The 15,556-nt window shown below is 49.4% G+C and overlaps 1 protein-coding gene across 4 annotated transcripts in view; it reads left to right on the top strand.

Annotated features, from left to right (window-relative positions):
* The window catches only part of EML1 (EMAP like 1), a 174,155-nt gene that overhangs the window by 122,479 nt on the left and 36,120 nt on the right, over nt 1-15,556 (top strand). For all 4 annotated transcript variants that reach the window (XM_040641441.1, XM_040641442.1, XM_040641440.1 and 1 more), the window contains exons 4-5: nt 4,015-4,149; nt 14,584-14,612. In XM_040641441.1, the coding sequence (XP_040497375.1) occupies nt 4,015-4,149; nt 14,584-14,612 (164 nt within the window). The remainder of the gene's footprint in view (nt 1-4,014; nt 4,150-14,583; nt 14,613-15,556) is intronic.

Below are 15,556 nucleotides of genomic sequence, written 5' to 3'. Positions count from 1 at the left end.
GATACAGTGGAAGAGAGGGAGATAAGAGCATTTTGTAATTACTCAAGTGAGTGATCTCCTGCAAGAATTGTAACTTGCCGGGGCGCCTGGGTGGCTGAGTCAGTTAGGTGTCTGCCTTTGGCTCAGGTCATGATCTCAGGGTCCTGGGATTGAGTCCCCACGTCAAGCCTTCCTGTTCAGTGGGGAGTCTGCTTCTCCTCCTCACTCTGCCTCTGTGCTCTCCCTCTCCCTCTCTTAAATAAATAAATATAATCCTAAAAAAAAAAAAGAATTGTAACTTGCAGGACAAACACCAGATTGGTCCTGGCCCATGTTGACTCACCAGGGCTCAGCCCAGCTCCCAGTATACAGTCAATGCCTCATACGTATTTGTTGAGTGGATAATTGTTCCGATGATGATTGTCATCACCCCGGCTGTCATGACAGATGACATCATCAGAAAATCTCTGGTGGTACACAAGAGACACCGGTCAGATTTCTGTTTTTTCTTTTGTAAACGTTTGGGATCTTCTTGCACAATTTTGGAAAGCCAATCCTTGATTCCAAATCACTAATGAGAGAAAGACATAATTGTAGCTTGTTATGCTTAGAGTTACTATCTAACCGTAGGAAGAAAGCTTGCCACCAGTCTCCCTTGCAGAAACTTTTATTAAGTCTAAAATTTAGTTTAAATTGGCAAAAACCATCGAATGGGTATGGAATGGAATGCAAAGAACCATTGTATTTGCAGAACTTGGAAGGTTTTTGGTTTGGAAGTGCGGGTAGAGACCAGAAGGGAAAAGAAGAAATGATGCTGTCCGTGCATTTCTACACCAAAAATATTTTACTTGCCTTAACTGCTAAAAAATGTTCTCCACTACTGTACAGTCTCTCACAAGCCACTTCTACCACTTTCAAAATGAAGAGCAGTATTTTTCCCGTGCTGTCCGGAGGGAACATAACTTCTCTGATATTCCCTGCTGGTTATTGAAGGAGGCTTCTCGCAGTGAGTGTACACTCTTACTCCTTCTGGCTGCCCTTGATCCTGTGAATGTCTGGTCTTCCAGCTTTATTTTCCGTCCTTCACTTGGAGTCCTGGTAAATCCTCTTTAATTCCTAAGAGCTCTGGGCTCTCAAAAGGAAATATCTTGTTTTTTCTGTGTATACAACAATAGTTTTTTTTTTAAAAGCTTAACATTTTAATGCAAATGTGCAAATGATAACTATCTGGGAAGAGCTGTGATGAATTCTATCCAAGGCTGTCTCCGCAGAGAAGGAAATGTTCTCCACTTGGATGTGTGGTGTGTGTTCTGTTATTTATTGAAGCTTACCAAAATATTTTCCCACGCTCTTGTTGTTGCTCTCAGCTTCTTCCGCTTTGTCTCTGTGGCTCTGATGCGTAGATCGAACAGGTCTGTGAGTCTGCTGAGTGCATGCGGACTGAGTAGACGGATTCGCAGGTCCTTAGCTTGATTTCACAGCGCGGGAGCGTGAGGGCCCGTTGGCGTCGCGGCAGGGAGGTCTGCGGTGTCTCTGTTGGCCCCGCCTCAAATCCTGTGACCACGTTAATTATTGACGTTTGTTGGACGTTTAGATGTTCGGCAGGTCCTCGGCCCCGTGTACGTGGGTGTCGCATGAAGTGTAGGCAGTCCTGAGTAGGACGCCCAGCAGAGAGAGCAAGGAGGAAGTAATCCCAGACGAGCTGCCACATCCCCGAATGTGTGTCCTCATCTCTATAAGGGGGATCACGCCGCCTTTGCCAGGGGCTAAATGAAATCACACATGCCAGCCGCGCAGTTCTTTGCGTGTGTGGCCCGTCACTGCCACCTGCTAACTCCATGTTTCCATCACTGCTGTCCCCTGGTAGCTCTTCTGGCTGCTAAGCTCAGCGTTATTAAAAAATCGGTTAACGTTTGCTCTAATTGATGAAGAGTCATGGTTTTTCAGTTCTGTAAGGGTGTTTTATCCCAGTCTTTAAGTTGCCGTGAACTTGCCATGAACTCCCCTAAGGACACCACGCGGGTGACGCTCTGGGCTGGTGGCTCGGCTGCTCCCAGGGGGCCACCAGGGGCTGGGCAGCGTGCCTCCGAGCCCCGTGCCAGATGCTTGGCAGAGAAGATCCCGTGAAATTAAATCAGCTCGGTGTTTCTCGTCTCTGGAAGAAATTGAACTTTAAGCACAAAGGTTTCTATCATTTTTAGACCTCAGTCCCAAATTTCAGAAATGCAGTGCTCTCCTAAGATCTATAATTTCCTTGTCCCCAAATTGAGCGTTCTAAAAATGCACGTTTTTGACCTTGAGGCATGCCCGTTCAGATCTGGTGATGTAAACCAGAGCTTCCTTGGTTACCAGAAAGTCTACGCAGAAAACATATTCATGTCATCACGATTACGGTCACGTTATTTGTATTTGCTCACCCAGAGAGCAAGATGGTTTTCAAAAGCTGATACACCATGCAGTCTTAAAAAAAATGCTAAGAGATTCTTTGCTGAGTGGTGGGTGGTTCCAAAGGGAAAGGGACTGAAACTGGCCTGAAGGAAGGGGGTGAGGACAGAAGAAGAGTGGGTGGGGGGCTACTGAGAAGTCCTAGTGCCTGGCTGTCATTAGGAGAAAGGGGGGCTCGGACCTTCGCCCCAGGAGTGTAGCCTTGGTCTCAAATCCCTTGGTTCCCGTGTCCCCCTGGTTGAAATGTGGTCTGATCTGCCACCTCCCTGGGCCCATTCTCTCGGCAGCCACCTGGCCCTTCTGCCTTGTCCCTATTTCCACCTGCAGCCCCAGTGCCACCTGGACCCTGCTTCTTCCCACCTGTGGCCCCCTCCTGGCTTCCTCCTCCCCACCTCTCTAGCCTTCTCTGCCACCTAGCTCCCATGCCTGGGGCAGACCCTCCACCCCCAGCCCCAGCCCGGGACTGGCACCGCCAGCCAGCCCTCTCCTCCTTTCTACAGAGCAGGCGCTGCGTTAGAACACCTCCTGTCTCTTCCTGTGACAGGCTCACAGTGTGATAGTCCCGTTTATTGACTCATTTATTCCATCTTTTTTCATTGAGTAAGTATCAAGCTTCACTAGCTCTCGAAGTATGTAGGAATGATCAGTGAGATAGGGTCCCCAGGAATGTGTGGCCTGGTGATGAGGATACGACCTTCACAGGGATGCCTGTAATACACGTTTCACCTGCAGCCCCTGTGCTGGCTGACCTACCCTTCATGCCACGCGGGCCTTTCTTTTCCCTAGGACGTCTCTTCCCGACTGTGTAATGACAATACATTCAAGCCGTTCATTTGATCTCTCCCAGAAACTCCCAGTCTTCAGGGAATCTTCCCAGACATCGCCCCTGGACCCCGCAGCAGTCTAGCTCCCCCTGGTTACACTTGCATGGGCGCTGCCTGCAAACAACAGCATCGTACAGGGGCTGGAGTGTTTCTGTCATTAGCGGGGTGTCCTATTTGCTTTTGTCCTACATGTGCCTTTAGAGCAGAGTTCCTGCGTGTCAGCACTGCCAACTCTGGGGGCTGGGTGGCTCCTTGTCGCGGGGCTGTCCTGCAAGTTGTAGCGCGTTCAGCAGCATCCCTGGCCTCTCTACCTCCTGGACACCAGGAGCAGCCCTCTCCCCCCTGTTGGGACCATCACAGATGTCTCCAGACATTGCCGAATGCCCTCTGGGGGAGTAACCCCTGGTTAAGCACCCGTGGTTTAAATGGAAGCCTGCTCCGGTGCTGGCTACTCCCAGCAAAGCCCCTGCAACGCTTTCAGATAGGGTCATTGGCGATCTTCCCTTTCGGCGTCTGCTGGGACACTGAACTGTGTGCCAATTGCTACTGTTCCGAAGTCCGTGAGCAGAGGCATTGATTCCAAGTGAAATCCGTACAGGCATACAGACACAGAGGGAGAGACGGACACTCTATAGTTAGGAATTTAGAGCCACGCTCTTAAATATCCATGTGGAAGTACGATGTTCTATGTAATATATTTTTATACGCGGCAATAAAATAAAATCGCCCTGTTAAGAATTTCATTGCCCTTTACATCTCACTGTAGTACCGTCAAGAGGACCAGCTCCTCCGAGCGAGTGTCTCCCGGCGGTCGGAGGGAAAGCTACGGCGACTCCAAAGGAAACCGAAACCGGACGGGATCCACGAGCAGCTGTTCCAGTGGCAAGAAGAACAGTGAGAGGTAAGGGGCGTCTTCTCTGCTGGTCCTGCGTCCGGATGCTTTGTCACCTCTTTTCCCCAGAGATGAATCAGAAGATCCCCACACGCACACGAGCGCCAAGCTCGCCCCAGCAGACAGGCCTTCTCCTGAGAGCGTTGGGGGCACTGATCCAGGGGCCGCTGGAGGCGGCCGCTCGTCATAGCGCCCACCAATCGTTGTCCACGTAGGAGGTGAGAACTTGAAATCCCAGCACCCTGATGCACACAGAAATAGCTCCTGAGAATTTGCTTAGCACCAAATCCAAGGAACTGGGGAAGCCATTCTGAATTTCCGTACAGAGCTTTTTATACTTCTAGTATGTTCTGCCGCCATTTTGAAATTAATTTCAGTGGGTTGTTTGACTTTGTCAGCAGTACTTTCCAAGATAGACTGGGTGAAAAGTTGAAGTTTTATCATTTGTCAGAAACCATTTTTAATACTGAGCTGACACCAGAAATAGGACCCTTTCTTTCTGGTTTTACGAAATACGCTTACTTCTAATTATGAATTTTCCCTTTGAGGTTAATTTATAATGGATTATGATAAACACCTACACAACTAATAGTAACCTTTTATTAGTGAAAGCTAATGTTGGTGTTGTAATGGCCTGTTTCCCATTTATGCATGTGTGGGGCCGAGGAGACCGGTCTCTCTGGGCGGACACCTGACGCTGTACTTTATTCCCTCTTTTTAAACATTGTGCTTTAATTTTACTCTCTCTCTATTGAGCAAGGCTGAGGAAGGAATTTCAGCTTCACAGGCTAAACATGGCTTCCCCCCCCAAATGTTTATGTAAGGAGAAGGCTTAGTCATAAAGCAGTCGACTCCAACCCACAGGCTGTAAAGATTCCAAGTTTGTAAATCCACTCTGATTCACTCCTGTAAGGAAGCTTAAATTCTTTTTCAGTTTTATTCCTCAAAGATATCTTCTGTAGAAAAGATGCGGACGCTTCCCCCATCTGTACCAGGTTAGGGCCACCTGTCGTGGATTAGCAGTCTCGGAGACCACTCACATGGGCTTCTGTCTTCTAATTTAGACTGTTAGTACTTCTTATCAGAAGATTATGCTAATTGGACGGTAATACCTTAGAAATAAGGCCGCATGGCAACGTTGGCGGTAGGGTGTTAAACGGGTCATGCTGCGGCCCGTCGGGCTTCTCTGTATTTAGGGTAAGCTTGGAGGTTGGCCCTGAAATGTCTAGATCTTGGCAGTTCTTAAAAACTTGGCTCCTTCTCTGCACATCTGATTTTTATTAAGAATTTCCAAAAAGCATCTGCATTGTGCAAACTCCAGATCTGTTTTATCTTTTTAAATCCTACGGCGTTGATAAATGCACTGGGTAAATATTTCCATAAAAGATATTTGCAAAGGGTTTTGTTCGGTTTGCTTTTGTTTTTAATGCCACGGTAGGAAATTTTGATTTGGAAATGAGGGATGGGGAAAATCTACTCATCATTTTCTAAAAATAACTCCAGCAATGGAACATGTCCATTTAAAAATAAAACCTTTATTTCGTTAGGACCCAGGAAAAGCTGAGGTCTGCGTAGCGCTGGACAGGTTGAGTTGTATGCACCTGAAAAAGAAAGTTCTTGCCTTCTCATAGGTAATTGCTGGTGTTGGGAGATACCTTCAGGGGTCCGTGGGAATAATAGCCCAGTAACTGAGACAGGAAGAAGCAGCACCGAGAAGCAGGAGCAGTGAAGGCCAAACTGGTGATTCAGTCTCTGCCTGACTCTTTCCTTCCTTCTTCTTCTCCCTTCCGCTGTGAGCAGGCCCCCTCCTGGGCTCTGTTCATCTGGCCCCAAAACAAAGCTGGGAGTCCCATGGACCGATGCCCAATGGCCGGGACTTAACTCGTGCAGAGAAAGGTGGAGGGAGGTGGCCTGACCTAACCCTCTTTGAAACACCATGGTCTTCAGGGGTCTAAGACGGTGTGGTCTCTGCCTTATCACTCTGGTGTGTGTGTCTGTCCATGGTTCCAGGATGCCGTCCTACAGTTTCAGAGTTTGTCTTCTTCAGTTACTGGGGACAGCAAGACAAAATGGAAAAAGCACAGGCCCTGGAGTAAAAGAAAGGTCTGGGTTTGTAAACCAGGAACTTCTCCAAGCCGCAGCTTTCGCCTCAGTGCGTGAGGGATCGCATACCCAATCACCTCGAATCTTATCATCGAACTGACTAGGAGGAGAACCCCCAGCCCAGGGCTTGGCACCCGGTCACCGGCATCACGGTGGTGGCAGCTGTTAGAGAGCCAGACCTGAGCAGAGCACAGGAGAATAATTGATGAGGCTTTCAGAAACCGGGAGCTTTCTTTCCCCCACTTGTAAGATAAGGGAGTTACATGGTGGCAGAAGCGATTAGTCTTGTTTCTGGTCTGACACACATTCACTGATGTTCACGTGAGTGACGCAGTCCCAGGAGAGCAACCCGAGTTCTGGCAAGATCTAGAAAGAAAGTGTGACACGTCCGCATGGTTGTCCGCATCACATCAGAGCTAGAGGGGCTGCAGGCCATGCGTGGCCCCCGGGCGAGCTGGTGAGGATGCAAGGGAAGGAGAGGGGCACAGGCGTGACTTTGGATCAGTCCCGGGTTGTGCAGGAGGCACGTCGTGCCCCCTCGCCGGTGCGGTAACTTGGGAGAAGCAGACTCTTGGCTCCGGAGCTCACGTTACCGCACACCATATGCAGAGCTGTCTTCAGCGCAGGTGGCCCTTGTACGAAAATTGGAAAAAGCCTCCTCTCACTCCAGGAAAACAGTCCCACGTCAGCATATATAGTTCTCGATGATAATCATGGCAGATATAAACTACTCCGTATACATTGTCCGAATCTTCATGTCGAACATAAAATAATAGTGTTCTTGAGGTCCTCCACACTCACGTTTTCCGAGATAGACTGATTTACTTAAAAAATAATGGCCTGTTTTGCTTTCATAGAATCCCTGCTCTTTTATGAGTTTCAGTGTTCCTGCATCTCATTTTCTCTGGAAATGGTCACTGGGTTTGACGGTCGTTCTTGTGACATTGTAGACTTTTGTCTTAGAGCGCTTAACCTCGTAAAAGAGTCTGCTTATAACAACAGCGCCTCATCTTTGCCCTGACAAACTTCCATCAAAGCAATGTACGGCAATGTAATATTTACTCTATGTATTATCGATGATAAATACTAACAGGTACATACTGATTTGTGTCGTAATGACGTACTTGTTAAATTTAAATAGGAAATCAACAGTAACATTCTGATGAACTACTTGTTAACTAACACAGCCACTATACTAACCCAATAGGGGTTTTTTTAATTTAAAAAAAGTGCTTTGTATCGGACAGAAAAACAGCTACTACTTAGAATGCAGTTTGTTAGATGTTGCTAGACCGATTGTTTCAATTAGAAAACCGGTCCCCCCTTTGTAATTCTGACTGCAATGACATGTATCAGCTTTGTAAACTGGACACTTTGTTTCCATCAAAAAGTTGTTGTAATGGGCTCATTTTGTTAGAACAAGAAATGTTTTCAGCCATCTGCTGGAAACCTTGTTAGAACACACATTTATTATTAAAAAAAAAAAAAACACCACACATTTAAACTCCCCATCTTGAGAGTCAACAAAAGTGAAAAAAAAAAAAAAACCACTTCAAAATAACAAAGATGTGACAATGTCCCCTTAGAGGCTGTTTCGTGTTGAACAACCTGAACACCCGTACCAGCCGTTTTGTCCAGAACCCTGAGCCGGAGACTCTGAGCTCCATCCTTCCTAAAGTTCTAGTGTTCGATGAAATACTCTTTTCAATGACACCTCGAGGTCCTCAGGGCTCACGTTTGCTCTTTGACTTCAGCATCACTGATAGTGTAATCCGAAACTTCATCCTCAGCCTGGGGCAAGGCCCCTCACCTGCCTGCTCCCATCTTCTCTTGTGTCCTGATACTCACGCCTCTCTAACACCAGCTCTCACTTGTCCCCAGCAAGAATTTTCTCTTCGAGATAATTGATTTATTACACAAGTAACGTGTGTGCCCCAATGATCAAACCCAGTCTTAATTAAAGCAACGCAAATCTAAGTAAGAAGATAGTATATTTAGAAAAACCTTTATTGGGGCGCCTGGGTGGCACAGCGGTTAAGCGTCTGCCTTCGGCTCAGGGCGTGATCCCGGCGTTATGGGATCGAGCCCCACATCAGGCTCCTCCTCTATGAGCCTGCTTCTTCCTCTCCCACTCCCCCTGCTTGTGTTCCCTGTCTCACTGGCTGTCTCTATCTCTGTCAAATAAATTAATAAAATCTTTAAAAAAAAGAAGAAGAAGAAGAAGAAAAAGAAAAACCTTTATTATATAAGGGCGCCTGGGTGGCTCAGTTGGTTAAGCATCTTATTCTCGATTTCAGCTCAGGTCATGATCTCATGGGTCTTGAGATCGAGCCCTGCATCAGGCTCCATGCTCAACGCAGAGTCTGCTTATCCCTGTCCCTTTCCCTCTGGAACCCCCCCCCCCCGCCGCCGCCAATCTCTCTCTCTCTAATAAATAAAATCTTTTAAAAAATCCTTGTTGTATTATAAAGCACAGATCCCCCCCAAAAAAGAAAAAAAACACAAATATATAGCTTAATGAATTACACCTGCTAGCACTTAGAAGTGGAGGGTTTCCCCTTCTCCTGAGTGACGCGTATGTGTCTGGAGATTTGGCAGAGGTCGCTGGTTGGGTACATTTGGAGGACCTCCAGCCGATCCTTCAGGACCCAGCTCAGGGTGCCCCTTTCTCTGGGAAGCCTGCCCTGGCTCTTTGGTCTGAGTTAGTTGCCTTTCTGATTGCTTTGTATCTGCTCATTCGCCTTACCTGTAACTCTCTCCCCCCTCGCCCCATGCCCACACGTGCCCCTTGCCCTCCTTGGAGCTTTGGGAAAGCAGAAGCTGTCCCTTGTTATTCTTTGTATCCCTAGCACTTCACACAGGCCCTGGCACACAGCAACTGCCCAATAAATACTTGCAGCATGAATGAAAGAATATATATTTAAGTTTTTTTAAAGTCCTTTAAGAACCATGTAAACAGCACCACCTACTGGTGGATACATTTGACACTGCGCTTCAGATTCCGAAACCTTTCCCGTTGGAAATGAGGTGACTTCAGTGAAGCATCTTCCCTTTACGGGAAAGGTGGTTCACTCCCCAAGCCATGGGGTCACTTATGTTTTCATAAGTGTTAAAATAATAGGTGCTAATATTCTGTATGTTGTTATAGTTAGGAGGCTGGCAGGCAGAGAGCCTGGAAATCCGTGTAGGTTCTTACCAGTGAAATTTGGAGGAAGAGGGTAGTGATCACCGCCGTGTCCTGGGCGCTCTGTGACACACTTTATCTGATCTGGCCTGTACCTGACAGTGGATTTAGTCCCATTTTGTAGATGAAAGAAAGTAAGACTGGCCCGCACCGACTGCAGATCGAGCTGACTTCAGAATCTGGGCTCGTTCTGCCGCATTAAGCTGGAGGCATTGGTTGGAAATTCTGTGTAGCAGTTTTGGTCCCCAGCGAGGTCTCCAGTGACTTCTAAACTCTTTTAGATGGTTCTTAAATGACCCTCTTTCCAGTAGAAAGCCATTTAAGGGCTTTTGTAATGGAGAATCATTACTTACACGTTAAGTATTTTGATTTCCAGGGGAAATGTTATGTCAAGTGAGATCCTTTTCAAAAGGACTCGTGGTATGGATGCCAAGAATGACAGTTTTTATAGGCGAATACATTTCAGGGAAATAACACGTTTGACTTTGGAATGGCGTCCTCCTTGATGGAGCCTAGTAATCGTTTTCAAAAGCAAGTATCTCTCCTCAAACCGCAGTTGATGCGTGTTGGCTCTGCTCTAATATTGGTCTCCCAGGGGTCCCCGTGACACATGGCACTCGGGGGTCAGACCTGGAGTGCGCAGGACCTGGGACTCTGAGCCCCCTTGCAGGCACGTGGGGCAAATTAGGTAACAGATAAGGAAGTGCCAAGTGCAGATCCCAGCGCAGAGGAGGAGCACGGCGAGTAGGGGTCGAATAGGAGAGAGCAAGTTCCGCACCAGACTCCCCTCCTTACACACCCTCCGCCTGCCGTGGGCCAAGGTGCATGTTAGCAGATGGAAAGACAAACAGCCACTAGGAGAGTCCACAATGAATGTTATTGGGGGCAGGAGCTTCTCCTTGGCTCGGCTGTTGGATTTTCTCCCGCTGCTGGTCTGGCGAAGGTTCTTGGCGGCCTCGCATCCTCCGTGAGTCCCCAGGTACTGCTCCTAGCTTCTAGAGTCCGTGAGATAGTCTGCTGAGCCAACCGCTCCGGGAAACACACAGCCAAACTCTTTCAGCAAATCTTCCTCCTGCCGAAGCAGAGCAGTGAAACCTTCCTCGACTGCAACGCTGGGCATGTGGGGGGATGGGCCACTGCCTAGCGCAGAATAGCCAAGAAGAGAGGGTCTGCTCACCGGACAGGAGACCCTTTCTCTCCACCAGGCTCACGTCTCTCGTGGGCTTCAGGGGCGGGTGGGGGACATCTGTGTCAGCCTCGCCCTGGGACTGAGTGAAGCCTCGCTGTGGTCCTGGTGTTCAGTCAGCCCCCCCGCCCCCCCCCCGGAGCCACACGTGCATTTCAACAGCGACAGGTCGTCGGAGACCAATCACACAACACTGGACAGGCGATCTCCTCCCGCACCAAGCGAACTTGCAGCCCAGGTGACAGCCTCGGGTTCCGAGGGTCCACTCCCAATCTGTCGACGGCGAGTTTTGGCAAGGACAGGTGTTCAGCGTGCTGCTCCCATGAATGGATTCTGACTGGGGGCCGCAGCGTCTTTGATCTTGGATCACTGTTGTCATTGCATCTGTGGGGTGGCCGCTCTGTTACTAGTTGGGAAGGTTCACTGTCGCTTCGTGGGTTTGTACTTACAAGGCTTGCACACAGGAGTGGGATGTGGGACTCCCTCTTCCTGGCACTCCGGTGCTGTTTAGGAAGGCTGCTGGTGCGCAGACAGGAGTAACGGGTTCGCAAGTAAATAGAGTATATTTTTCTATAAAAATGTAGCTTTCTGAAACAATGAAACACGGCAATAGTATCCTTTCTAAATATAATAGACCCAAAACGTGGTATAGTTCAGAGCAAAATTTAAGAACTCTGAGCACGCTGGTGCCTCTCTCTGTGGCTGTCAATTGTTACCCTCACACTGCCGTTTCTAGTGTTTTATTTTTTATTGATTTATTTTTAAAGATTTTATTTATTTATTTGACAGAGAGAGAGAGAGACAGCGAAAGAGGGAACACAAGCGGGAGGGAAGCTGGAGAGGGAGAAGCAGGCTCCCCACTGAGCAGGGAGCCCAACACGGGGCTCGATCCCAGGACCCCAGGATCATGACCTGAACCAGAGGCAGATGCCTCACTGACTGAGCCAGCCAGGCGCCCTCATTTCTAGTGTTTTAATAGAGATCTTTGGTTGTTCCTCTAATGTTACAAGCTCAGCCTCAAAAGTCCACGGGCCTCCCTATATTTAGAATTCAAACTGCCCTACGGATCTCTCTTTCTGAGAAGAACGTAGTTGAGAATTGCTCTTTTCAGTCTCCAGGAAAGGTCCTGAGTTGCTTGTTCCTGTGTTCGTGGCTTTTGTGTCTCTCTACTTCTGTGATCAAAGTCATGATGGAAAAATGGCGTTGGTGTCCTCTGATTCCCTGTCATTATGTTCCTATAACCAGTAGGCTTGCTCTGCAGTCTTCCGTTTCAGCTTAACCCCGCGTGTCCTCACCCTGCCTGTGAATCTAACAATATGTGGAAGTCACAGGTAAGACTTGTGCTTCGACTCAGACGATCACTGGCATGTTGCTCCCGCTCCGGCAGGGAGCACAAGCCGGTGATCTGCGAAAACATGGCTATTTTAAACCTACCCTGGAGCTGAGGTCACAGAGTAATAAGGCTGAACGAAAATCCACGAAGTGACAAGCCTGTCTTAGGAGAGACAGGCCCACGGCTGCGTTTATCTTGGGCAGAGTGACAGGAGAGGAGCCTTCCTGGGTGCACGTCGGAAGAAAGCAGCCGAAAGCTCATGGGATAATTAAGCTGAGCGTGGACTGGCAGGGTCGTCTGGAAGTCTTGGGAGCCCCCGGCACAGGGGAATCCTCACACACACACACACACACACACACACACACTCCTACCCTTCTGCAGACTTTCAGTGAGCTCGTGACAGGTGACAGATCGGGAGCAGGTCAGCAGTGAGGAGGGACACCCTCTCTCGGGCACGGGCACGCCGGCCTGCTGTCATCCAAGGGCGGAACAGGGGAACCAGGAGACATGCGCTACCCGTGGAGCTTGCGCAGGTGCTGGGCAGGAGCCGGCCCCCCTCCAGGAGGGACGGGAGAGCCGAGGGAACCCCCCACACCCCGGTTACAGGCAGGGAGCCCAGCAGTGAGCAAAGCAGAGGTCCTCGCCCTCTGTAGGCACTGACCTGCAGCTGCGGGAACACGGCATGAGAGGATTTGGCTCAGCGGGGCCAGGGAGAGAACTTCTGCTGGCTGGGGCGCGGGGTTTGTCGGGGGCAGGGCCGGGGGAGGTTACAGAGTGGAGCGGCAGAGAGGTCCCCTGGGAAGTGGCTCAAAGCACAGACAATGCGGGGGCCGTGGGACCTGTGTACAGGAGGAGGGGAAGCTAGGGCAGATGCCTGGCACAGGAGCTCCGGGTGCAAGCGAGGGCCACCAGGGACAGGGCAGCTAGACTCAGTGACTAGGGGACAGTAACGGGAGACGTGGACAGAAAAAGAGAGTTGTCAGGAAAAGTGGCATTAAGGCCTTAGAGGCCAGTGTAAGACTTAGACTGTCACATTAAAGATTGGACCATGCTTTCCGAGTAGTTTCCAGTGACCAAAGGTCAGAATCATGCAACGGATCCAACTATTTAAAGCACATTTGAGCAGAATGCCCAGCACTTCTAAAGCATCAGCCCAGAGTTCCCCTCCCCCCACCCGCACCCCGGTACTGCATAAAATTATCTGGGAATGAAGGACGTTGATAATATTATTTGTTAGATTGTGAGGTTACAGCTCATTCTTTTTCTTTTTAGGACATTATTTATTTGAGAGCGAGGGGGTGGGGGAGGGGCAGCGGGAGAGAGAGAATCCCAAGCAGACTGTGCTGAGCTTGGAGCCTGATGCGGGGCTCGATCCCACAACCTTGAGATCATGACCTGAGCTGAAATCAAGTGTTGGTTGCCCAATTGACTGAGCCTCCCAGGCGCCCCAGGTTACGGCTAATTCTTACTAGTGGTGTTTCTCAATATATTTCAAGAAAAATAGAGGAGAGGGGTGCCTGGGTGACGCAGTCGTTAAGCCTCTGCCTTCGGCTCAGGGCGTGATCCCAGCGTTCTGGGATCGAGCCCCGCATCAGGCTCCTCTGCTGGGAGCCTGCTTCTTCCTTTCCCACTCCCCCTGCTTGTGTTCCCTCTCTCGCTGGCTGTCCCTCTCTGTCAAATAAATAAATAAAATCTTTTTTAAAAAAAGAAAGAAAAAGAGGAGGAAATTAAGGACTATATGTGCTCAGGTACTTTTTAAAAAATGTGCACACACACAAATCTGTGTGCTTCCGTAGGCTCCCTTGGGGGTGGCTTTCATCTACGTAGCCTGTCTTGTCCCGTGTCTGCAAGCGAGAGGCCAGTCAGGAAGCAGGCTGGTACAGGGGAACACGGTGCGGACACTGGAGTCTCGCAGATTCGGGGTCAAGCACTGGGTCTGTGCTTGAACAGGACACTTGTTGCCCTGCCTGGGATCCCTCCCCGGGTCTGGCAGGCAGGTGGTAACCTGTCCCCGCAGGTGCTTGTGGTGGGAAGTAGCAGCACGCCCGCCTGCCCCTAGGGATGAGCCTAGCCCTTCAGTGGCGGGACCTTGAATGCTTTGGGGGTTTGGTTTCCCAGGTGCAGTCAGGGGGTGGTCTCAGCCTGGCAGAAATCCGCAGCAGGGTCCCCACAGCACTGATGAGACGGCTGCACCCCCGATATTCCTTATTGTTGCCCTCTTCTTCTTACAGAGGCCACCCGTCGAGGAGCTAGGCTCTAAGAGTCCTTACCCGGAAGACTCGGTGTCAGGAATGTGCTGGTTTTAGATAAATTCTTTGAGTCTATCAGAGGAGCATGGGGAAGAAGAGCAAACCCTCACACATTTAGACACAGCCATTCCCATCTTGGAGAAGCACCTTTTTCCTCCTAGACCCTTCTTTGCTCTTGTAAAAAAGCTCGGTTGTGGCGATAAAGCTAGGATTACGACGATCCCTTGCACCTGCTTTTAGACATTCTCCTTTACTCGTGTTCCTTTCTACAGTTGCATGGTTTTGTTTTTCTCATTAACGAGCATTGTCCATGCGGCCTCAGGGTGACTGGCCTCCACCCCCCCCCCCAAGCCTCCCTTTCAACCTTGTCTCTCTTTTATCTCCACAGCAAACCCAAGGAGCCCGTCTTCAGCGCAGGTAAGTCTGATTTCATCTCTATGCGGGTGCCCCTCACTCACCTCAGGACTCAAGGGACAAATAAGTAGCTTGTCACCGGCGGTGTCCACGTGGCAGGGCTGACGGGCTGAGTGCCAGCAGCCTTCCCCCCTGGGCGCCGGGGCTCAGACCAGAGACCGGCCATAAGATGGTCACAAAGACTGGACCCCTTACTCACCCCCTTTAAACCTGATTTAAGACGCACCAATAAGGAGGGAGAGTCAAATGCCACCACGTAAACAGAAGCAGGGCTTCCAGGTGAAAACCCTGTGTCGCCTCTGTTACCCCGCCCCGCGGGCCTTCCAGCGCAACATCCGCATCTCTCCGAAACGGAAGCTTCTGATGCATTAAGTTATAACTTTGTCTAAAAGTAGCTTTTTTTTCTCTCTTTCTGCCTTTGATTTCCTAAACTGCAGACTAATAGTTCATATGTACCTTTCCATATACCTTTTCTTTTTTTAACACATTTTATAATAAGATAGATGCTATTTTTAGGATATTAACCTGATTTAAAAGCGCATTTAAAATGCAAAATCATTGACAAGGTATGGCGTCAGTTCAATACAGTCATTTAATTTTAACTTTTCCAGTTTTTTTTCCCTTCGGTTCAGAATTGAAACCTCTTTAAAAGTCAGTGTTCTGTATTTATCAGCATGTGCTTTAGTATCCATCTCATTTTCAGGAAGCATGAGATCACGCGCTGAAAATGTAGTTGCCCTAAGCCGGCAGAGCCAGGCCTCGAGCGCACTGGTCCGAACCCCTGCACCGAAGGCAGGTTGTCCTGCTGGGGGCGGGGCGGCCGCTCCGACTGAGAGCTAGCTGCTCCCCAGCGAGAGCTGCTCCCCAGCGAGGGCTGCTCCCCCAGCGAGGGCTGCTCCCCAGCGAGCGGGCAGGCTGGTCCCTCTTGCAGTTCTTGCCATCTCTTT

This window comes from Ursus maritimus, unplaced genomic scaffold, assembly GCF_017311325.1.
Source record: "Ursus maritimus isolate PB19 unplaced genomic scaffold, ASM1731132v1 scaffold_25, whole genome shotgun sequence".
Taxonomy (NCBI): domain Eukaryota; kingdom Metazoa; phylum Chordata; class Mammalia; order Carnivora; family Ursidae; genus Ursus; species Ursus maritimus.
This window is presented reverse-complemented; position numbering and strand designations above follow the sequence as displayed.